Genomic DNA, 24,397 nt, shown 5'->3' on the forward strand with positions numbered 1-24,397 from the left:
GATAAACCAGAAATTCATACCTGTTTAAAGAGCTGAGATGAGCCCAAATGATGAAATCTTTTATCCAGATCAGCCAGGTGGCTGCAGAGGGAGGGGAAGGGAAAACCTGCATATGCTGTGGGTGTATCTGCTGAGGAAATGTCCTTGCTGACCATCCAGGAGCACCTCTGGCACCACCCGAGCTGGGGTTGAGGCACCTTCACAGCTACAAACCCACCACACTCAGTCACAGCAGGTTTCCTCACCAGCTCAGCTCCCATGGCAGAGTTTTGATCTAAAAATAATTCAGTCATGGTGCAACATCACAAGAACAGCCTGAGCTGGTGCCTCCAAGGAGGGGGACTACAAACAGAGGAAACCCAGGCATTTTATACCCTCACAATGCAAAGTCTGAGGTTTTCTAGGTGAACCCATGGCTCCTGATGTGTCCAATCACCTGGCTGTGTCACCAGACCATGGATGAGCCAGGGACACAGGTAGCAGATGACTCACAGCACATGTTTTAGTCTAAACTAAATTTCATTACAACCAGCTAAATTGTTTTTACCTCCTCTGAACAAAATGTTGTAATCTGAGGGTTTAAAATGATGACATAAACCAAGCAATTAAGAGTGTTAAAAAAGTAATAGAATGGTTTTACATAGGGACAGATCTCAAAACCAAGGAAATTCTATGTGTTCCACTTCTGACCAAGCACATATAGGGAAACCCATTATGTCCTTTAACAGCTAAAAAGTGGCTTTTCAGCTTTCTTAATGCACCTGATTGCATCTAGGAAAGGAAAACTAAAGGTTCCTGCAGACCAGGCTCCCAAATACAATTGAGCTCCCAGAGCCAGTGAACTCAAACCAGACTTGTGAACCATCAGGTGACAAAGGAGATACTGCCCTTGAGGCAGTGTGAGTTAAGGTACAAAACCACAGCATTTGTTTAGAAAGGTGGGTAGGGAAGTGTCAGGGAAAGTTCCACGAGCCTGCCAGGATCAGATTTCTCCTTGGCAACCTGACACATAAAAGGGTCTCGTAGCCACTGTGCTCCCAATCTAATCCCTGCTGGCTGTAAAATCCAATCTGCCACCGAGGGGAGAAGATGAAGTGTTTTAATAAGAAAATGAGCCGTTTGCAATGCACTTTTAATTGGATCAATTTTTCCTTTATTACACAATCTTTAAAAACCAAACACATACGTATGACCAGACAAGCTCTTCCTCCAGATACAGAGCAGGAGCCAAACTATTTCAACATAATCCTTAATTACTCCATTTCACCTCGTTTGGCAGATGATCATGACACTGTGTGGGAGCACCACAGCAAGCAGAGCTCTGTAAAATCATCTCAGTCGAGTTTTTTCAGGGGATGTGCAGACCCTGGGAGAAGGACAGCAGATTTTCTTTTTCCCTTTTCTCCTTGAAATCTCAGACTGGAAGAGCTGCAGGCAAGACAGAGCCCCAGGCGCTGACTGCAGTGTCCTGGCCCACCAGTGCCTCACAGGGTGGTGTTATTTTGTTATTTTTCTTAATCCTCTGAGTGAGAAACAGATGACAGACACATTGTTTGAACTCTGTAACCAGGAACAGGCTGGAGTAACCAACTGCTCAGTTTACTGCACCAGCTTTCAATTTTTTCCTTTTAATTTTTTAATTTTTTTTTTCAAGCACTCCAGGAAATGTTATTGCTAGTAGTTGTGCTGTTTATTGCAAAAAAAAAAAAAATCCACGGGAACAGAAAATTACAGAGGTACATATTATCATAGATAATATTGCTTTCATTATTCAGGTCCACAGTAGTCTCCTGTGTGGAGAAGTTCTTGGAAACAGGAGAAATGTTTAAAAGAAAGCAGAAGGAGAGGAGCTGCACTGCCATAAAATTGGAAAAATGCCTTCAGTTACAATGTCATGAACTGCAGCACAGCCCAGTAATCATCATCACTTCCCCAGAACACATATTCAAGATGAGAAAGGCTCCTCAAATTGCTGTCACATGCCTTGGGCAAGTGTCCCCTCCCACCAAAAAAGAGAAGCAGAGAATGTGAATGGCAATGTAGAAGTTGGTAGGCTTGGCAAGCACAGGGAGCAGCTCAGGAGGGAAGGAGGAGCTGGGTGCCCTGGGCTGCCTCAGCATCACCAACCACCTCCTGTCTTACCTCCCTTCTCCACAAGCTTTTCCCAGTACATTACAGCAGGAGAAATTGGAAGCTGCCCTGATAAAAGCTCCATCACACAGCTGTGTTTGTGTGCTCACTCCTTCAGCACTGGCTGAGCACAACAAAGAGAGGGAAAAAAACACTCAAATCCCACCAAAATCTTCTTCCAGCATTTTTCCTGCAATCCCTTTAACTGCCAAACATCCAGCTAGAGCAGCAGCAGCTCACCAACCTGTTTCCCTTTGCTGTTTCAGCAGGAAAAGTATATGGGCTTAAAAAAAAAAATAAAAATCACCTGTTGCAAACATGTTGTAGGACAAGTAGCAAACAATTTGCTGGAGCATGGCAGCCACTATAAAATCAGCTTTTATATTGTCTGTCGTGGCCCCAAATTTGCAACTACGCTGTTGATGGCAACAAATAAATGCACTGCAGTGTAACTATTATCTGTGGCAGATTAACATGCTACCACTGTGCCCTATTTAAATGCATCTTTCCTTCAATAAACTATTCTGGGCGAGCAGCACCACACTGAGGTACACATTTATCAGCCAGGAGAGCAGCTCTGTGGGGGCCTTGGTTCACACAGCTGCAGTTTTGTGCTTCATTTGGCCCAAAGCCTTGATGAGCAGAAATGCTGGTGCCTGCTGGTGTTGTGGAAAAAAAGAATTACTAAAAAGAAAAAAAAAAATAATCTGAGGAATGTAGTGTTTTGCTGTGCAAGGGAAAAAAAAGGCAGTGCACCAATGGATGTGCTTCTAAACCTTAAAAAAACAGAAGTGAAATAGTCTCCCCTGCCCATCCTTATCTCAGAAGTGAGTAACTTGCACAGAGGAGGTGCAGATGAGTGGAAAGCTATTGCTAAATGCAGTGGTCTGGAATGCAGAGCACTGAAGTGCAGGTGAACATACAATACATTGTATTTAATCTCATTTCCTACAATCTCCCAGTCTTATTTCCCCAGCTCTTCCCCCCTTCCCCAGGAAGTTTTAGATACCAGATAGACCTTCCAAAGAGAGTTTCCAGGACACATTTAATAATAAAACAACAGTAAATAGCAACCCTATATTTCCCCTCTTTTTTCTTTTTTTTTTCTCCAGCCCCCTCCCTTTTTACCCCCTTCTATCTAGCAGAACTCTGATTAGCAATAAAACCCCTGTCTTCTTACAACTCAGGAAAAAAGAGGGCAATTTTCTGGCTCAGCTCGGTCTCCCACGATTGCACAGTACTCACTTCACACAGAACAGACACAATTCACAAATGGCACGACGGGGCAATCTCCTGAACACCAGAAAAATGGGAGAGACAACCCTGCCTCGTCAGGGTGGAAGCAAAGCTTCATCTCCGTGCAGCTGAAGTGGCCATTTCGTTTTATGCAGTGCTGCAAGCACAAATTGCTCTCTCTAGGAGTTGCCCAGACAACTGCTACCCAGTTCCTTGCAAGTGCCACAGGATTGCCTCTGCTAGTTCTCTAAGGGAAGGTGATTCAGAGCAGTCAGTCAGTGTTTATGGCACAAAGAAAGACACAATGGTTGAAGCTGGAAGTGTAGGAGATGTGTGGCATAAGGAGGTGAAGAGGTTTATGGAGTGACTAGTCACAAGAACCAAGACTGCAAAGGATGGATCCTTTCCATCGCGCTTGTCCTTATTTGTAGGGATTTTATATAAAAAAGAAGAAGAAAAAGCAGACCACCACCACCACCACAAAAGCTATTTTGTTTCTAAACACAGAACATGATGACCTCTATGCCAAATCCCCTTCAGCTATGGCACAATCTTCCTGAAGGCTTGACACTGGTTCCCGTTGGATTGCAAGGAGGCTGCAAAAATCTCCACTGCCAAGACAGGCTTTGCTTGCAACCAAGCCTTTAAGGGGTGGAATATCTTCTCAGGTGGTAACTGTAGATCTTAATGCAATGATCCCAACAGTCCAGCACCAGCAGCTGCCCTTTGGGAGTAACAGCAATACCCACCGGGCAGGTGAGTCCCTCCCGGATCAGGATGTTGTAGCCGCCTCCTTTAGGAAAATGCAGGATTTCCTTACGACTGCTGTCAGCAACGATCAGGTCTCCTCTGGAATCAACACACATCCCAGCAATGCACCTGAAATCCTCATTCTCAGAGAAGAAATGGCTGATCTGGCGTCCCAGCTGCCCGTCTGGGCCGACGGAGCCGATGGAGAAGCCTCCTTCCAAGTGGTGCTCGTACTGCCGGTTCTCCAGGTTGAGCCCCAGCCCCTGAGTGAAGTAAATGGTCCCTTCAGCGTCGCAGGTGACAAACTTGGGGCGCACGGCGCTGCACAGGCAGCTGTACTTCACCACCCCCACGCCACGGTCCACGGTGAAGCACCAGAGCTTGCCCCCTTCCACGTCAGTGACCACGAACTGGCCCGAGGGCAGCGCGGCGATGCCCCAGGGCTTGCTCAGCTGGCTGCGGTGACACGCCACGCAGTGGCCGTCCATGGTGTACACCTTGACAGAGTTGTCGTAGCTGTCTGTCACACCGATCAGCCCGTGGCAGTTCATGGTGACAGAAAGAGGGGTCAAGTTGGGTAAATCTGCTCCAAGGAAACTCAGCACGAAGCTGTCGATGCCGCTGGGGCTCCGGCGGATCTCCTTCAGGAAGCCCTTGCGGGTAAAAACCTGGATTCGGAAATTGCCCCGGTCGGCCACGAGCACCTCGCCTTGGCTGGTGACGTGCAGGCTCACGGGGAGGTTGAACATCCCTGGCAGGCTGCCCTTGGAGCCCATCTTCTTGATGAAGGAACACTGCTGGATGCTGGTGGCTGCTTCAGGCATCCTCGGCTTGGCTGGCGAGGAATGTGGGGTGCAGCTGGGCTCCTCCTGCACCAGCTCAGGCTCCCTAAATGGTACAAAGGAGGACGCTGCATTTTCCATGAGGGATTCCTCCACGTTAACGGTGCGCGGTTTCTTCACCACCTGCCCAATCTGCAGTGGTCCCACGTGGCTCACCTTAAGGAGTTCCACCTCTTGGAGAGTCAGCTCCCTTGGGAGACTGTTTGTCAGTTCTGGCTCTTCCTCATCCCCCGTCTCCTCCAGGAGAGCTATATCCCCCTGCTTTATTTTGGCAAGGAAATAGTCACAGCGAGACATTATCTGCACTTCTGCTAAGTTCAGCAGGTAAGCCTGCTCTTCCATCACCTGGTTATTTATCTTCTCCACTTCAGTCAAAGAGGTGGTGAAGAACTTGCGTGACCTGGCCAGTTCTTCCTGGATCTTGCGCTCCTCTTTGCTGTACTCCTGCAGAACCCCTTTGTATCTGGCTTGCAGGTCTCTTGAAACATCCTCCAGAGCAGCTTTCCTTTTCTGCAGATCACCCATGAGCTCCCGAAGCCTGGCAAGCCTCGTTCCAAATTCCCTCCTACGCTCCTCAGCAGCCTCTTTGATAGCCATGACTCTGTGTCCTGGGGGCATGTGCGAAGCCTCCTTGCACGGCTCACACAAAACCAAGCTACAGCTCTTGCAAAAGTGTCTTGGCAGCCTCCTCCCGCAGACCTTGCACATGAGGAGTCCCACCACTTCCCCCAGGCCGGCCGTGTCGATGATCTTCAGCACGGTGAGGTTGTCGGTGAGCTGAGCCAAGCTGGTGATCCGCGTGATCTTGCTGCAGAAGGGGCAGCGGATCCCGTTGATGCTGTTTGCCAGGAGCTTCTCCAGGCACTGCTTGCAGATGGTGTGGCCACAGTGCAGCAGTTTGGGCCTCAGGTGCTCCTCGGTGAAGGACTCCATGCAGATGGGGCACTCCAGGACCTCTCGCAGCGCGTCCGAGTTGAGATAAGGGGCGGCAGCCATGGTGCTCCAAGGCAGCTTTATCCAGCACGGTGCCTCGTGCTCACATCTATTCCAAGGTGCTCTGATTCTGTCCAGGAAGAAAAAAGGGAAATGTGATTTATGTCACCACCAGCAGTTATGTATAAATGCAATTTATTTCTGACTTATCACCTAACCCTGCAGAAAAAGGAACCCAGTTAGCTTTTCCATGTTGGGAAGGATAGATTAGTCATAGCTAATCTCAGGGTGGGCAAATTTCAAAACTAACTTGCAGCTCCCAGTGCGATGAATTATTCACTTGCAAAATTTGTAAAGTAGCACTGAAAGAAGTGTAATGGCACCAATATGGAAGCCCAGTAGATATTGATGACTGAATCATCTCCTCATGGCGCCCATCTCCTGCTGCCAAGCCTCTGAGTTTACATAATTTACTGAAACCCAGGGAGATTAAACCAGGCATTCAAAATGTTGCACATCAAAGAAGGAACCAGATGGTGCGATGCTTTAGGACATTAATAGATCACCTCTGGAGACCTGCATTCAGATGTGACATCAGATACCAACAAAATGAATGTGCCTGCTTCACTCTGCTTTGCTAGAGAGCCAAAACACATTTTCAAGGTTTCATACATTTGCTTTCATAGAGGAAGTGAAAGTAGCAGCAATGCTCTGTCAGCTTCTGCTCGCTCTGGGGGTGACTGTGCACGCTGAAAACACACAGAGAAGGTTTGATGCCAGTGCATCTCAGTAACCTCTGCCATGCTGCAGCATGCTTCATGCCAATTAAACACAGCTCAGGCAGGTATTAGCAATAATGGAGCTAACAGACAACTCCAAACATCTGAACTCCAAACACACTCCCAGTGTTCGCTATTAGCTCCTGAACTCAGCTTAACTGCATTTAATTTCTCCTCGTTTCACAATCTCACAACGTTGACCTCGTTCTTGTCCCCTGGTTCAGTTTTACACCACTCTGGTTGCTGTTCAGCTTCAATCCAGGTTTCTCCACCCTCACATCCCTCCCAGCAGGGAGCAGATCCCAGCAGCTCTCCTGCCAAAGCAGCCATCCATTCAAAAGGAACAGAACAGGGCTCACATCATTAAGTTATTATTCACTAGACTGGGTTTCAAATCCTTTGTTATTGTACTGCTTAGCCCCTAAAAAATAGGGAAGAAAACCTTTCTCCTAGGGAAGAGGAGGAGAAGGAAGTAGTGAAGTCTTTGAAATGAAGAGACAGTGGCAGAGGGATGTGAACACAGCTCTCTCTGAGAAATGGCTGCATGCACACAGCATTCTCACTTCCCTGCTGGGTCTGCTGCCTTTCTCTTTGGGAAAGATTCTGTGTATTTCAGTTTGCTGTGTGCTCCTGTGCAGAAAAACAGCTGCAAGGAAGAAAAGTTCTTTATGCTCATAGAGAAGAGGAAAAAAAAAAGCCCCCTAATTTTAATTTGTCAGCTGCAGTTCAGAATCATTAAAGCCTGTATTTCAGGAAGGGATTCAGTGGCATGGCAGAATCTCCTGGCACCATGCTGGGATCAGCTCAACAGTGGCAGGTTGAGTCGTGGCCCTGGGGAAGCAGAAACCTGGGCACTGCCATGGAGAACAGAAACCTTCCTCTGAGGGAGGAAAAATCTATGATTTAAAATGGTTTTAAAACATGAAACACAGGATACCAGGTTCATTATTCTTACTTTCCTTGGAAACACGTCAAAAGACTGGCTTAGGGAAGGATGAGGGAGCAGCACAGGCACCAAGTACTGAGAGTTACATTAAAAGCTCCCTTTAAAACAAGTATTTTCATTAAAGAAACAACGGCAGATGGGATTTTAAGTCAGGTTGGGCTTTTAGAGAGCTGATTTGTATGACATTCTTTTCATATATAACCCCCTTTATCGGCATGTCAGCATGCCCTCAGTAATGGGACATTATTTTTTTTCCTTTTATCTCCCCCTCACACTCGGCTGTGCCTCCATGGAAGTTTCCTTAACAGCGAGTTGTTCTTGCATGTCGGTCCCTCCCGGGGCAGTTCCTCTGACGCAGAGCAGGGTATTACAGAAAGCCTCATCTGAGGATCAAGCCATAAAACCGTGAATTATGCGAGTTTGGTTTCCTTACGTTCGGAAGAAATTTCCTGCCGTGGTTTCTCTTGTCACCCGGTAGTTTTTAGTGAGCGTTTGCGGTGAGAACACCGGCTTCACTTGTAATTCAGAGCTCGTGCCGTTAATGAGGGAAAATAATGGGGTAATGCTGCAAAATAAGCGCCGCTGACAGGAGTTATCACAACAACAAAACCAGCAGGTTTGGGGGGGTTTCACTGAATAATCCAAGGTTTGGGTTGGAAGGACCTTAATGCTGGCCTGATCGAACCTTGTCATGGGGAACGCGTGGGGGAGGTTCACTGTCAGATTGGCGGAAGGACCTTAATGCTGGCCTGATCGCAACCTTGTCATGGGGAACGCGTTCCACCAGCCCGGCCCTGGGCACTGCAGGGATGGGGCGGCCATGGAGCGAGTGCCCTGTGTTGCTGTGTGCCCGCACAGAGCACACGCCCAGCTCCGTGTGCCCGCGGCCGTGCTGAGTTCAATGGCAGCGGGGCGGGCGAGGCCCGGTACGAGCCCCCTCTGCCGCTGCTGCCGGGGGGGACGGGGAGAGGCGGCCCCTCTCTCCTATGGCTCAGCGCGGCGGGGCGCGGCCCGGTGGCCTCCTTCCATTCCATCCCCTCCATTCCATTCTTTCCCATTCCCTTCCATCCCCTCCCGTCCCCTCAGGCCGCCCGCCCGGGGGTCCCGCCGTGCCCGCCCCGCCCTGCAGGGGGCGCCGCCGCCGCCGCGGCCCCGCGCGCGCTCCTCACCTGCCGCCGCTCCGGGCCGCGCCGCTCCCGGCGTGCGCCGCGCGCCGCGCGTCACGTGAGCGCGCCCGCGGGGCCTGCCGGGAAATGGAGTCCGGGGCCGAGGGTGGGATTGGGGATGGGGACACCGCGGGGGCACCGCGGGGACATCGCGACACCGGCACGGGGGGCTGGGGCGCAGGGGAGGGGCCGCGGGATGGAGCTCGGTCTGCCGAGCTTGTGCTGCGGCTCGTGGTGAAAGGAAAGGTTAAAAGTAACAAAGGGGAAGCAGGAACGTCTTTTCGGATTTGGGTTCTTTTGTTTGTTTGGTTGGTTGGTTTGGTTTTTTGTTATGTATCATTTCGGCACGCGCAGGTTATTCATTGCCCTTTCCTTGATCAGGCAACGCTGCTGCAGGATCAGCCCTTTCCCATTCTCTTTCATCCTTCCCTTCCCTTCCCTTCCCTTCCTTCCCTTTCCCTTCCTTCCCTTCCCTTCCCTTCCCTTCCCTTCCCTTCCCTTCCCTTCCCTTCCCTTCCCTTCCCTTCCCTTCCCTTCCCTTCCCTTCCCTTCCCTTCCCTTCCCTTCCCTTCCCTTCCCTTCCCTTCCCTTTTCCCTTGCCTTCCCTTTTCCCTTGCCTTCCCTTCCCTTCTCATTTCCCTTCCCTTTTCCTTTCCCATTCCCTTCCCCTTTTCCCTTTATCTCTCCCCTTCCCTTTCCCCAGCAGGTTCCTGAGTGTTTGATGGCTTTTACATCACCTACTAAAAACATGTATTTCTCCTTCCACACCATGCCTTGGAGCACCCTGCGGGCTCCAGGACAAAAAGGACATTTTTGGATACAGCTGCAGCTGTGAGCAGTGGTAGCCAGAGGCAGGGATGTGACCACTGGCCTATGGCTGGGCTCTGCCCCATATTTCCTAAAGCCAGTGTCACCCTCAGGCTGTGCCCTGTGTTTCATGAAGCCAGAATCACCATCAGGCTGTGCCTTGTTTCCTGAGGCCAGTGTCCCCATCAGGCTGTGCCTGTGTTCCCTGAAGCCAGAATCACCATCAGGCTCTGTCCTGTGTTTCCTGAGGCCAGTGTCACCCTCAGGCTGTGTCCTGTGTTTCATGAAGTCAGTGTCACCATCAGTAGCACCGACCCCATTCCAGCCCCATCTTTGCTTGGATGTCATGAACCTGCTTTAGGGATAGCAGAGACCCCTGTGCTGTTACCCTGTAGGGCTGCAGAGCAAACTGAGGAGTACAGGGCTTGGGGCTTCCTTTGGGATCAGGAGAAACCACAGGAACCATGTCCTTCACACCCCAGTGCCACAGGCAGCATCTTGTGCTCAGCCCAGGGCTGAGGTGCAGCTGGAGCTCTGGAGGCTCAGCCTGGCAGGAATTCAGTGCTTGGGGAAGAGGCAAGCCCTCAGTTTAACCATTTCCCAAAATCCCTCCATTGCCCTCTCTGCCTGCAGCGTTTTTCCACTGCTCACCTGCTCCGGCCGCCCTGACCTGTGCTGGAGGAAGCACTTGCATAATGCAGCAAGTCTGGCCACCTTCTGCTGCTCTTGGTGGGTTTTTTCCACTTTGTTTAGAAAAGAATAGTTCATTTGAAAGGGATCTAGGTCCCTGGAGCTGCAGGGATCAGCAGTGTGGGCAGAGGGTGCACTCAGAGGCAGGAGGAGCAGATGCAAAGCCTGGCCAGGGTTGCAGAAGAAAATAAGTGAGATTTCTGGGTTTCTTAAACCGACTCCCCGGTTTCAAGCCCCAGTGGCTCCCTGGGGATATTGCTGTGCCCAAAGAGAGGACACAGGGTTCACTCCCAGTTCCTGGCCTCACCAGGGAAATGCTCTTTCGGTCCCTGATCTATGGGGAAGAAAAATGGATGTAAACATTGAAAGCAGGGTGGTCTGGCAGCTCTTGTGAGGCCACCCACACCTGAAAATGAGCAGGGTGAGGAAAAAACAATGGTAGAAATAGGAAATAATCTTACAATGCATCCTGGGGAGAAAACAAAGGACTCTCTGGATTTAATTAGAGGTGACAATGACCTGCTGATGATGTTATCCATCATGTGCCAGTATGGGGACCCTACATGAGAAGGAAGGATGGGAAGGTTGTCCAGCCTGGGACCCTGGTCACCCTGCCAAAGTTCCTCTGCCAAAGCTGTGTTACAGGGGATACTTTCGAAATCCCCTTTTACAGATGGTTATCAGAGGTTTCTAAGAGCTCTTTGTTTCTAAATACCTCGGGCTTGCAAGTGTGTAAATGTCTCATCTGAAGCTGAGGTGAGATCCTGTCTGTCCAGCCTGCAGACAGCAGAGATGATCTGCCCCCAGATTCTCTTTGCTGGTGATACCTCAGGTTTTAGCTTTTCTATTTTTCACATTCTGTGCTGCTTTAGTGTGCACTTCTGGGCTTAGTGAGCTCTGTGCGCAGAGCAGGGAGACAAAGCAATTCCTGCTCCAGCTGGGCACCAAGGACAAATGATCCAAATCTCAGCCCAAGAGCACAAACACCGTGGGCTGGAGAGAGAAAAACAAGCAGGGTGGGACTGCATGGGCTAAAGCTGGAATGGGACAATGAACTGCAAGGTGCAAATGGAGCAGAACTGATCAAAGGGAGAGACCCTGTGCCCGGCCGTGCATTTTGGGCCCATTTTGGTTCATCTTGGGTGCAGCCCTGGCTGGGCTCTTGTGCTGCCCAAGGTAGATCCATGGAGACCTTTTAATAAATCTCTGCTTCATTCTTTAGCTCTGTCCAGTCTCTGTTCTAGGTTATCCGTCCCAAGGGGATGCCTTTGAGATCATCCCTGGGGCAGGCCGGGGTCACAAGTGCCAGCAGTCACAAGCACAGTGATGCAGGTCACTGTTCACAACTTGGTGTTGGACGTCAGGATTGTGTTTAATTGAGTTTGGTTAATCAGCTGGGAGCACAGCATCATCAGGGAGAGGGGTGGGAAGAGGGGCAGAGGCAGTGTGGACATAAAGGTGCTCTTCACCTGGAACTGTGGTGACGGGAGAAGGAGTTATGGGTACAAATATAAACAGGGAAATTTAGATTAGATATTGAGAAGTTTTTTATTGTGAGGGAGGTGAGGCACTGGCACAGGTCTCCCAGGGAGTTTGGGCTGCTCCATTCCTGGATGTGCTCAAAGCAAGGTTGGATGGGGCTTGGAGCAACCTGGTCTAGTGGGAGACATCCCTTCCCATGGCACGGGGTTGGAACAGGATGATCTTTAAAGTCCACTCCAGCCCCTTCACATTCTATAAGCAGGAGATTAAAAGGGGTCACAGAGCCTCAGGCTCGGGACTTTATCAAGCACTGACACCCAGGGGCTGTTACACATTCTGTGTGCCACACTGCCCTCCCCGAGGCTGGGCTGAGGACTGAAGGATGAGAACCCGAAGGTGACACCCCTCGGCCGCGGGGTGAGGGCAGCAGGATGTGGGGGATGGTGTGTGTGCCGGGATTGTGTGCTGCATGCTGGGATGGTGTGCATGCCAGGATGGTGTTCCCAAAGCTGGGATGGTGTGCCCATGCCAGGATGATGTGCCGCATCCTGGGATGTTGTACCCATGCCAGGATGATGTGCTGCATGCCAGGGTGATGTTCCCAAAGATGAGATGGTGTTCCCAAAGCTGGGATGGTATTCCCAAAGCTGGGAAGGTGTTCCCAAAGCCAGGATGGTGTGCCCAAAGCAGAGGTGGTGTGCCGCATCCTGGCATAGTCTGCCCATGCCAGGATGGTGCTCCCAAAGCCGGGACAGTGTTTCCAAAGCCGGGACGGTGTTCTCGAAGCCAGGATGGTGTGCCCAAAGCAGGGATGGTGTTCCCAAAGCCGTGATGATGTGCTCACGCCGGGACAGTATTCCCAAAGCCGGAATGATGTTCCCGAAGCCGGGACGGTGTTCCCGAAGCCGGGACGGTGTTCCCCGTGCCGGGCTCCCAGCGCCGTCCCGCCGCGGTGCCACGAGAGGGCAGCAGGGCCCCACGGACCGGCTCGGGCACGGCCGGGACCCCGCCGCGGGGAGGGACGGACGGACGGCCCCGCATCCCGCAGTGCCCATCCCGCAATGCCCATCCCGCAGTGTCCATCCCGCAGTGCCCATCCCGCAGCGCCCATCCCGCAGTGTCCATCCCGCAGTGCCTATCCCGCAGTGCCCATCCTGCAGTACCCATCCCGCAATGCCCATCCCGCAATGCCCATCCCGCAGTGCCCATCCTGCAACCCCCGGCGGAGCACACGGCAATGGCATTCCCACCAGGGATTCCCTCGGGAGCAATCCTCTGCCCAGCCCACGCTGAGCTCCGGGACTGGGGTGTTGGTGCTTGTTTGGTGGTTTGGCTGGGGTGGTGTTTTCCTCTCACCCTAGAATGGTTTGGGGTCGGAGGGATCTTAAATCCCATCCAGTGCCACCCCTGCCATGGCAGGGACACCTCCCACTGTCCTAGGCTGTTCCCAGCCCTGTCCAGCCTGGCCTTGGGCACTGCCAGGGATCCAGGGGCAGCCACAGCTGCTCTGGGCACCCTGTGCCAGGGCTGCCCACCCTCATTGAGAAGAATTTATTACTGATAACCCATCTAACCTCACTCTCTGCCAGCCATTCCCTCTTGTCCTGTCCCATCCTTCCTGCACATGGATGGATGTGCCAGACTCACTCCCCTGGACACTGTGTCCATACCTTTCTCACAGCCCCAGCAGTGTTTGCCATCACTAACAATGGGCAGCATTAAATTTGTCCAATCTCTTCACAGACCTGGTGTGGCCCCTGCACTGACAGGATCTCAGTGCAGGAGAAATTCCCAGGCAAACACATCTATTGATTTCCTTTCTAACTCCCTTTGGATGGATTTGACAGCAAAAAGGATTATTCCACCAGGAGATAAGCAGGCAGGCTGTGTCAGTGGGAGTGTCCTGGCCACAAGTCCCCACTGTCCCACCTGTGGTGACACTACATCTAACCAGTGAAGGGTGCTGTATGGGGGAGGTGGACCAGAATTCCCTCTTTCTTGTATAAAATGCAAATCTCAGGTCCTAAATCAAGCCCAGCTAAGCAGCCTGTTGGTGTTGGTGGGGTTAACCTGCTGAGCCTGTAGGAATCCCTACGTGGGTCTGTTCCCACTGTTCCCTGTACAACTCCAGCTGGAGAGCCTTCTCCTGTCCTTGTTCCAAGCACTTCTGCTCTTCAGGAGATATCACATCCTAGCCCTGATGTAGCTGCATTCTTGTGGCAAGTGGAATGGTTCCCAGTTTTGGGATGACTTGGGGATCTTTTGGAAGAGGTGTTGTATGAAATGCTGAGTCTGACTAGGAAACCCATCTTCTCCTGGGAGCTCTCAGGACAGGACAGCACTCCAGTACAAATTAGGCATTATGCTGTTGTTCTTGTTGTAGTGGTGGTGTTACCCTGCTCCCTCGTGTCCAGGCACCAGGAGGTGCTGCTGGTAATGCTAGAAGCATTTCCCCACATCAGCAACTGCTGCATCCTGAGCAGGGACCCCTTTGTGCAGGCACACACCTCGTGCTGTGGGATTGTAAAACACTGGTGGAGCCCAGAAACAGAGCCAGGCACCCCAGCAGGCAGACAGTACCTCTGCACACCCTGTTCTGCTCATTCTCCCTTCCTTACACAAGGCCTGGTGCCTGACACAAAGTTGTTATTTTATTTGTTTGTTTATTTGTTTGGTTGGTTTTTGTGTTTTGTTTGTTTTTTTTTTTTTTATTTTGGTTGTCTTTTAAATCCATATTTCAGACAAACAAATTAAAACTCCCACAAGTTGCCATGATGTGTCCAATTGCATCTCAGGCTCTCTGCTCCCCAACAGATGTTGCCAGGGTTCAGCTGGGTTGCCAGCAGTGTTAGTGACAGCATGCTCACATTCAGGAGCTGATAAGGGATCCCTGTATCCTCACTGCTGCAGCTAAGTCTCCTCCTCTTCCCAGAAAGGACCTTGGGAGTGTCCTGGCAGGGATCACCTGCAAAGCCCTTCCCCAGGAGTGAAGCAGAGGCTTTGCAGGAGTATCCTGAGAGGTTATCGTGTTCTATATAGGTAATAAAAGCCAGGCTGAGCCTACAAGAACTTGTGTAGGGCTTCTCCAGTTCACTGCTGAGCCCTCTCTTTGCATGCAGGGAGCTGGAGAGAGAACCAAAACTCATGTCAGATGTAGGGCAGGGGAAAATTGGGGGACCCCAATCCCACCTGCCCAGGCTATAATTGGAATGGCAGGTGCAAGTTTATGTTTTGGGGGGAAATAACCTCTCAGATCTGAAAACCTCCTCTGTGAGATGCCCTGAGTGGTGGGTGGGGGATGTGGGTGGGATGAGAGGGAAGTTCTGTGTCCAGCAAGGAAACCTCCAGCTATCTAGGGATGAGGCAGCTGAGCAAGCAGATGGGGAGCATCTCCTCCTCAGTGCCTCTCTCTGGCTCTGGAGGAGCTGGCTCACAAGCAGGGTTTGCTGCTGCTGCTCCCAGATAGGTCCCAGTAGCAGAAATTGGGGGATTGTTTTGTTAGGGCTGTGTATAAGCACCCCAAACACATCCCACAAAAGCTACCAGGAACTGCCATCCAGTGCTGATGCCATCTAAGTGTTTGTCTGGATGAGAGCTGGCAATCTGACAATGTAGCCAGTTTCCATCTGCTAACCCTGGTCCTATTTCATTTTCCTCCTTTGGAGTTGTACGCAGAGCCCTCAAACAAGGGAACACCACGGATCTTTGTCAGCCTGCAAAGGAATCCTTTTCCCCAGTGCAGCTGGGGTCTGTTCTAAAGAGGATTAACTGCACACAGCCAATTCCACCTCAGCTATGAAGCCTGCTCTGCTCACAGGTCTGCCATGAATCACCCAGCTTTTGGTTAATCTGTCACTGAGCCCATGGCTGCTGGGGAAGGGCAACTGCTCTGCTCACAGTTTTTTACCTTACCTCAATTTCAGAACTCTGGGCCTTCCCCTGTGCAGCTCCACCTGAACACTGCTGCTCCTGAAATGGTTTTGTTCCCACTGGTTGGATTTATAGTGATCTATAATTCTTAGCTATAAGGCAAATAATTCAGAATGAATGTGCGATATCCCATTGCCAGTCATGAGATAACTGATTCCACTGTACTTTCAGCCCTGTGTTCATGTACTCCCTTAAAACATGGCTCCAAAACTCCCTTCTCCATGAAGGGTCTCTAAAGCTGCTTCAGCTCTGGTGAAGAAGCTTTGCAGCCCAGAAGTGTAATTATCTCCTTTCTCTTCTACACATACTTCAGTGGTGATGTTAGAAGATGCTACTCTTAGTGACAAATGAGAAGGGGCTCATGGTATCCTCCTATAAATTCCTTCTTTCTCTGCCACCCTGTTTTTCAAGGCTTCATTGCTTTCCCTTATGAGACTTGAAGTTGCCTGGAGCTGATCTTCTGGAAAATACTCTCTCCAAGAAGCAGCTCCAACTCCTGTTTCCCATGTCTGTGTACACCACTGTCTCCCTAGATGTTGAAAACATCTCCCTACAACCTTCTTTTAATTTATCTTAGCAACTGCTCCCCTTCTATTCCACTAAAACACGGGTTGGTTGGAATTTGCTCGTTCTCTCCGTGACAGCTTTGATCCTGTGCACAGAAGTGTTCCCTGACAGCCAGACAGCAGGGAAGGGCTGTCCCTACCCCGAGGGCTCAGGGAGTCATGAATGAATGCTGTTTACTTGTATTTCCAAATGGCTTGTGCCTTGCCAGATCAGCTGCATGTCCCTGCAAGCCGAGCGTGCTGAGACAACCCTTGCTCCTCTTCCACTCCTCTCAGCACTGGGAATTTGTTGCTAGAGGCAACAGCCATAAGATGAAGAAAGCTTTTTCTTCTGTAGGTCTGTCACCAGGTTACAAAAGTTGGGCCTTCTTGGGTCAACCCAGCTACAGACAAAGAATTTAAATGGAAGTGTACAGGGCAGGCATTGGAACCGTGTCTCCTTTGCTCAAGTGTGATGCTTCCCTTGGCTTTAGCAAGTGTTTGGAGGAACACAGAACAAAGTAAAGGTTCTCCAGGTCTATTCCCTTGTGCTTAAGACCACCATGAGGTTTCCCAGTGGGTTTCAAAGGCCTGAATGTTTCCTGAAAGCAGTGTTGGCAGTTTGGTTTTGGTAATACCTCCATTCTCCACGCGGTGAGTTTGTTCTCATACCTGCTTTTCCCCACTGCCAAGGGGCTTCATCCCTCCATGTAATCCTTTTGCAGCCTCTTTGGATCCATTTCACTGCCCTGGATAGTGTGTCACCCACATGAGTGACCTGAGGACCACAAGGACTGGAGGAAGCTGGTGTTAGGGTGGGGATCAAGGGCATTCAGCTCCTTGGCCTGGTCCCTTTGGGAATGTTTCTCTTGGGCAGGGAAGATACACTGGGGTGATTTTGTCTCATTTTGGAGCACAGAAAGTGGGTATGCAAGTTAGAAAAAAGAAGAGCATGAGTTAGAAAAGAGAAGACCAATCAGTTCTGTCAGTTTAGATGTGCTTGTGTGGAAAAGCTCACACTTCCAAGGAGTGACCTGCAAGTCCTGCTTTTCTCCTTCTCTCCTTCACCTTTCTTTCTTTTCCTGCTCCCACCTGGCCTACACCTTCAGCAGCTGCATTTATCATGACTGGAGGACAGTATGGCTTTGGGAAGAGCCCTGAGCTCAGCTTTGTTTAACTCTGGTTTCTTCCTTTCCCTAACCCAGAAACAACTGAGCTTGGGAACAAGAAGGAGCTGAAATCCATGCCCTTCATCACGTACCTGTCAGGCCTGCTGACAGCCCAGATGCTGTCAGATGACCACCTGATCTCAGGTGTGGAAATCCACTGCGAGGAGAAAGGGCGCTGTCCCTCCACCTGCCACCTGTGCCGGCGGCCCGGCAAGGAGCAGCTCAGCCCCACACCAGTCCTGCTGGAGATCAACAGGGTGGTGCCTCTGTACGCTCTGATCCAGGACAACGACACCAGGGAGGTGAGTGAGGGGCCAGCCCCACCTCTGGGACCTCACCCTGTCCCCTCTCGGGTCCCCTCCTGCAGTTCCCTGGAGCGAGGGGGATGTGTTCCTGTGTGGGATTGTTGGGGAAGATGAAACAGGAAAGCCTTATAAATATGATTGTCTGGCAAAAGGTTTTGAGAATATAGAAACTATAAGCGAGATTGAAATGACAGCAAGCTTTGAGATCCCTCAGTTACTGAACAACTGGAAAACAATGGTGTGGCCAGCTGAAGGTAATCCCCTTTTGATGGAACAACACCCTCTGCTTGCAGACAGGCCCAAGGGTCAGAGCAGACCCTACAGCTGGCAGAAGGGGCCCAAAGAGGAGTTTTTAGGGTTTAAAATGTAACACAGTATGGTAATGTAATGATTCTTATAGACTGTATGTAAATGCTGTAGGATTTGTATATTGTACTAGATTGGTTAGTGAGAATTAGAATATTCAACACAAAAAATATTTATGGTATTGGAACGGGAACCTCACTCTCTTACCCTTTTACACTCTTACCTTTTTTACTCCCTTATCCTCTCATCCTCTCTCCCCCCCTCACTTCTCTCGGGCCTGCTCTGAGCTGTGTTTGGCAGCTCCCAGCAGGGCCCTGCACCCAGGCCCTTTGCAATAAACCCCAAGTTCCAGACCTGGCTCCAGAGATCTCTCGTCTCCATCTGTCCTGACTGCCCTACCCCCTGTCGCTCCTACATGGGATGGTGTCAGGGATGAAGCTGGCAGGTCCTGCTGCCCACAGCCCTCTCAGACCTGCATTTCCCTGCCTTCAGTGGGTTCAAGGCAATGCCAAGGTCCCAGTATCCATGCTGCTATGCAGGATGTGTCTTGTGGAGAGCTCTCAGGAGCCAAGCTCCAGCTCAGTCCCTCACTTCTGGCTCCAAGGGCTAAGACACACCTGAGGGGTGGCCAAAGGCCTTCAGGGCTCCAGCCTGGCGTTGCAAAGTACAGAGGGAGGGAAGAACCATCCCCCTGGGCCAGTCCCACAGCCACAGGATGTCCCTGCTACTCCAGAAGAGACCAGCCAGGCTGGAGATCCCCGGTCCCTGGGGCTGGGCTCCTGCAAGAGCTTTAGTGTTAATCCTATGGAGATTGGGTTCCCACTTTCTCTGTTCACTGCCTCTCCCACACCTGTGCACAGCCTTCTGACCCCAATCTCAAGCCCACAAGTGGCAGACCTGCTTAAAGTCACTTATTGGCACTGAGCCTGCACTTGATTAAAATGTCTCAAGTAAGCCAGCATGCAGCAGCTGTGGGTGGGCTGCAGAGGCTGCAGGTCAGGAAACAACCCTGGCACCTGGAGGTGTGAGCACCAGAAACAATGCTTCACTCCCTTCCCACATCCATGGGGAGGAGTCCTGATGCTTCTCCTGGTACCCAAGTTTCTGGGTGCTGTCTCTGGGGAGTAACTCCTTGCCAACTTCTTGATCTGGTTTCTGCTTTCTCATCTGTTGTCAGAGCTTAGTGCATCCCTCTGGGTGCCCAGAGTTGCCAAGGGCCCTGCCAGGGGGCTCGGAGACCCTGGCACAGAGCACCTGTGGGTTTGATGATGACCCGTGGAGCAAATTACCAGCTTTGTATGAGGACTTGAAAGTCACAGAAGTTTAAGTAGTGTAATAATGAAATTACCACTTGGTGAAAGTAGATTTTAGAGTTTTTTGGAACAGGAGTTTTGGAGACAAGATAGAGAGACTTGGGCATGTCCAGTCCTTCTTCTTCTCTACCTCCATCTTCTGCTGTGATGCTGGCACTTTGAGATTGGTTTAGAATAAAAGTGCACTGTCTAACATAGGTGATATGTATTGGAAAGTAATTGTAAATATGTTATAGGTAGTTTGTAGTATAAAGAGATAACACCACCCCAGGGGCAGTCAGAGTGCCACTAGCTGTCCTGCTGAGCAGACCTCAGCTGGACAGGAGAAAAATTTTATAGATAAGATATAATAAACAACTTTGAGACTGAAAACTGAAGAACTCTGAATCATTCTTTGAACGCGCGGGCCGAAACAGAGACTTCTCACATATCTCAGAGCTGCAATTAACAGCAGAACTCTCGAGAATCTATCAGCCCTCTTGATCCTTGCATGAAGCCATGCCTGACTTCCACACCTCAGTTTGTCTCTCTTTCTGGGTCTTTTCCTCAAACTCTCTTGCTCCCACTGTTCCCTTCCTGCATTTTCTCCCCACCTCGTGCCTGCTCTTCCCACTGGGCAGTTCTTGTGCAGAGGTTGTCCTGCTGCTGTCAGTGTGCCCAGGGCAGTGCTGGGATGAGGCACTACAGGCACAGGGACAGCACTGGGACAGCTGCTTTCCTTCAGGCAAGAGAGATGTGCTTCCCAGCAGCAATCTGCCAGAAGACATTCTTTTAGGGATTCAATAGGTACATTAGCCAGCAAGGAGGGGATAACAGTGAGGAGCCCAGCAGGATCTGAAGGATTTCCATGGCTCCTGCATCACCCTGTGCCCAGGTGACAATGCCACCCTGCCTCTCTGTGCCTGGTTGCAAACTCCCCCCTTTCTTCCTCCTCCTCATCTTCCTCCTCCCCTGTCCCCCTAGTCCTGCCAACACTGCTTGGGGCACCTCCTTGTCCTGAAGAGCTGCAGTCTGTTCCTTTCCTCCCTCCTTCCCTCCCTCCCCTGCTCCCCTGGCCCCATCAGCTGCAGCTGGAGCCCAGCCTGCATTGTGCTTTCTGCTGAGAAAACCAGCAAACAAACAAAGCCCCAGCCACAGCACAGACACCCCAGCAGCATTCCCTGGGCTTGTGCTCCCTGCATCTCTCCTCCTCTTCCTCTTCCACCTGCTCGCCCAGGGGTGCAGGGGCATGCCCTGGGAGCCTGTCCCTGTGTCAGGGTGCTGTATGTGAGGCTCCCTCACCCCAGGGAGCTGTGCTGGGCAGGGCTGGGATAAGAGTGACAGGGTAATGGCTCTGGGCTCTGCAGATTGGAGGGGATCCTGCCAGAGCAGGCACTGAGGGAGCTGGCAGTGAGCAGCACATGCCAGGACAGGTCACTTTGTGCCATCTCAGTGCAAGGTGGGCAGCAGATGGGATCATGCTGTCTTGTCTTACCACCCCCTCCTTAGCTGGGTCTGGTTGTTTCAGCTGTAGGCTTCTCTTGGCATCCCCTCCTCTCATCCCTTCCTCCCTACAACCATCCCAGACCATTCCCATCCTTGCTCCAACAGGACATGATTGAGTGTTCTCTGCCTTCTTTGCCCCTATTTCTCTTTCCTAGTCATTCCCATTCTCTCTGCATGAATCCCTCGTGCTGCCTCAGCTCCATCACTTTCCCCTCCTTGCTCACTTCTGATGGGCTGTCCTCTTCCCTCCATCCCTCCATCCCCAGCTTGTTTCTCCACCTTCTCTCCACCAGCCTCTCTCCTGCAGAATTTTTATTCTCTCCCTCTCCTTCTCTTTCTGTCCTTGGCACCACAAGCAGGGACAAATCCTGGTTCTGAAGGCTGAAATCCAGCATTGCTGAGGAACTCGCTGCCAGCTCTGCACAAACCTTGGTTCTCCATGTGATGGTGTTTGTAGGGGACCCAGGATGAGGGAAAAGATGAGGATCTGACTCCATGTTTCAGAAGGCTTGATTTATTATTTTATGATATATATTACATTAGAACTATACTAAAAGAATAGAAGAAAGGATTTCATCAGAAGGCCAGCTAAGAATAGAAAAAGAATGATAACAAAGGCTTGTGACTGACTGAGACAATCTGGACAGCTGGACTGTGATTGGCCATTAATTAGAAACAACCACATGAGACCAATCACAAATGCACCTGTTGCATTCCACAGCAGCAGATAATAATTGTTTACATTTTGTTCCTGAGACCTCCCAGCTTCTCAGGAGGAAAACTCCTAAGGAAAGGATTTTTCATAAAACATGTCTGTGACATCTCCACACTGGAAGTTTTTCCAGGCAGCCTGGACTGGGCAGAGCTGTAGCTTTCCTCTCTGGAAGAAGTGGAACTCATGGGGGCCATGTCCCTCTCTTGGAGAGGTTGGTTTGGTGTGGGGTTGGTGCAGCCTCTGTGGAAAGCTGTTCCCATCCTCTCGTGGCACCATGAGCTCGAGCATGATGGATGTGCATGGAGAGCAGGGCCATCATCTCTCCCTCACCTTCCCCTGTGAGCAGGGAGGGTTACCATGAAAGAAAAAGGGATTTAGGGGTGGGAAGGAGCTGCCACCACCACAGGGACATCAGCCTGTCACCCAAGACCCAGCAGAGAGCCAGAAACCCACCGAGTTTAAACTGTGACCATGCTCTGTGCATTGAAAGGCTGTCACGAATTGTGTCCCACCAGGAGCACCTCATGTATGAAATACACATTTTCTGCACCAAACAGAGGCCAGGGGTGTCCCAGGCACTGCAGAGTGCTGTTCTCCTGTGCCATAAATAGGATTTTCACGTGTCTGGGCTGAACCAAGTCCAGCATCTCCAATCCTGAGTGCCTGCTTTTCTCCCTTCATGTAGATGGTTCCTAATCAATAGAGTGAGTGCTGACCTTAGAGGAACTGCAGGCACATCCCAGCTCCTGTAGTGTTAAAAAAAAAGAAATTGTAAACACTCTCTACATATGTGTCCACAAAGAAAATGCTGTGCAGACAGATAACAAGGTCATTAACAAGGTGGATATTGACTTCTATAAACTTAGCTGAAAGTTTTCCTGTGTAAGCTGAGCAGCAAAGATGAAGCAAAACACAGGTAAAAGACATTTTGCCCTCTTCAGCATGTGTATTTTTTAAATAGGTTTGTCTTTTCATCTGCCTTAGTGCAGTGGGTTATGAACTTTTTAAAATTTACAGCTCCAGCCCTGTCCAAGGCCGTGTTCTCGGTTGCTGATGACCTTGCCAGACTCTCAAATGCTGGAGTTTCAGTTTCCATGCTGGGTGTCTGTTGTGGACTGATTTGTGGTGTTTCTTTGTGTGCATGTTTGATTTCAGCTAAAACTGACCATTTCCAAGCAGGAGATGAGGTGAAAATATATCACTTTGCCCACATGAAATGAGTTAAAAAACTCTTTATTTCCACGTCAGTGGGAATTGCTGTTTTCTTCTTGCTTTGAAGCAAAGGTCTGAAATGTAAAGGGCTCCAGGAGTTTTGCCTTTTGCTGTCCAGGGAGAATTTGTCCAGAGGAAATGTCCTCAAGGTAACTCTCAGCTCTGTGTGATCTGTGCTCCCAGCCCAGCTCCAGCACCAGTCCTGCTCCCAGCAGTGGGTGAAGCAATCTCAGTATGAGGAAAAGCATCAGGCCCCTCTTTTCCTTCTTGTATTTAGTGAGAATTATGGACTGAGATCCTGCTAGGAGTTTCTTTGTTCCCCCTGTGGTTTGATAGTGTTGATCAATGAATTTGCACCATCGCTGGTCACTGCAGCCTGGCTGGGGGCTGTGGCCGTGCTGGAGCTTGCCAGGGTGAAGGAGATGTTTTTGGAAGTTCAAGCAGCTCTTGAAGGGCTTTGTTGGGTGTATTTTCTGCAGCTGTCACACTGGTGTGGCTGTGGGGGCAGGTTTGACAGGATGGACTCCTGCTGGAGCAGAGGCAGTGCTGGAGTCCCCCCTGCACCAGTCCCTGTCACCTGGTGAGATCCAGAGAATCCAGTTCTGTAGGACCATCGCTGTGGCAGCTCCAGGGCTCTCAGTCTGAGTGCTCACACTGGGACTTCCAAAGGTGTAAAGAGGCACTGTGACTTTGGCTGTCACCTCCCAGGAGCTCTCTGGATGCTGCTGTTGTAATCTTCGCTGCAGCGTTGTTCTCGCCTCACTGCTGGGGCTCTTCTCCATTCTCTGCCACACACTCCTTCCTTTCTTCTCAGGGGCTCCTCCTGGGCTCTTGACCCACCCCTATTTATTTCAGTTACCTTCACGAGCTACAGCTGCTGCCCAACTAAGGACCCTGCAGCTGCAGCTCATTTGGAGCAACTCAGACCCACACAGGTCTTACAGTACAACATATATTCAGGCCCCCACATTTCTCCCCTTTTCTTTTAACAATTATACAATCACAATACACATACAGTTCCAGCTCTCAGGCTGCCACAGCTCTCGGCTGTCTTTAGATACAACCATAGAATATATACATATCCCTATACAGTCCCAGCTCTCAGGCTGCCACAGCTCTCAGCTGTCCTATCTTCTATAGTCCCAGCTCTCTGGCTGATATTCCAAAGTCCCAGCTCTCAGGCTGCCACAGCTCTCAGCTGTCCGGGGGATTCCATACCTTCTCTAGTCCCAGCTCTCTGGCTGCCACAGCTCTCGGCTGTCCGGGGGATTCCATACCTTCTTTCAATGTTTGGTTGTGTGTTCTTCATCACGTCGGGGTCACCAGTTGTTGTAATCTTCGCTGCAGCGTTGTTCTCGCCTCTCTGCTGGGGCTCTTCTCCATTCTCTGCCACACACTCCTTCCTTTCTTCTCAGGGGCTCCTCCTGGGCTCTTGACCCACCCCTATTTATTTCAGTTACCTTCACGAGCTACAGCTGCTGCCCAACTAAGGACCCTGCAGCTGCAGCTCGTTTGGAGCAACTCAGACCCACACAGGTCTTACAGTACAACATATATTCAGGCCCCCACATGCTGCATCAGTTTTGATCAATAACAACATCTCTCTTGTGCTCCCTTTGTGCTCTGCGGCAGTGCAGACACCACAGCGGCCCCTCC

The 24,397-nt window shown here is 50.7% G+C and overlaps 2 protein-coding genes across 5 annotated transcripts in view; one reads left to right on the top strand and one right to left on the bottom strand.

Moving 5' to 3' along the window:
• ASTN2 (astrotactin 2) overlaps positions 1-24,397 on the top strand; it is a 354,980-nt gene that overhangs the window by 234,088 nt on the left and 96,495 nt on the right. For all 3 annotated transcript variants that reach the window (XM_064728027.1, XM_064728028.1, XM_064728029.1), the window contains exon 17: positions 17,442-17,707. In XM_064728027.1, coding sequence (XP_064584097.1) covers positions 17,442-17,707 — 266 coding nt within the window. The remainder of the gene's footprint in view (positions 1-17,441; positions 17,708-24,397) is intronic.
• Positions 1,142-8,845, bottom strand: TRIM32 (tripartite motif containing 32). Of its 2 annotated transcripts, none has more exons than XM_064728030.1 (2): positions 8,786-8,845; positions 1,142-6,021 (listed from the first exon to the last, which is right to left on the bottom strand). In XM_064728030.1, exon 2 carries the CDS (start codon positions 5,952-5,954, stop codon positions 4,011-4,013), a length of 1,944 nt encoding a protein of 647 aa, XP_064584100.1. In that variant the 5' UTR covers positions 5,955-6,021; positions 8,786-8,845; the 3' UTR covers positions 1,142-4,010. The 2 variants fall into 2 exon arrangements, with proteins under 2 accessions (XP_064584100.1, XP_064584101.1); XM_064728031.1 differs by lacking the exon at positions 8,786-8,845 and adding an exon at positions 8,050-8,250.

This window comes from Zonotrichia leucophrys, chromosome 17, assembly GCF_028769735.1.
Source record: "Zonotrichia leucophrys gambelii isolate GWCS_2022_RI chromosome 17, RI_Zleu_2.0, whole genome shotgun sequence".
In the NCBI taxonomy this organism is placed as follows: Eukaryota; Metazoa; Chordata; class Aves; order Passeriformes; family Passerellidae; genus Zonotrichia; species Zonotrichia leucophrys.

What these genes read in the sequence shown, in the direction of transcription:
- TRIM32 (XM_064728030.1), bottom strand. Translation starts at nt 5,954, where the DNA reads ATGGCTGCCGCCCCTTATCTCAACTCGGACGCGCTGCGAGAGGTCCTG.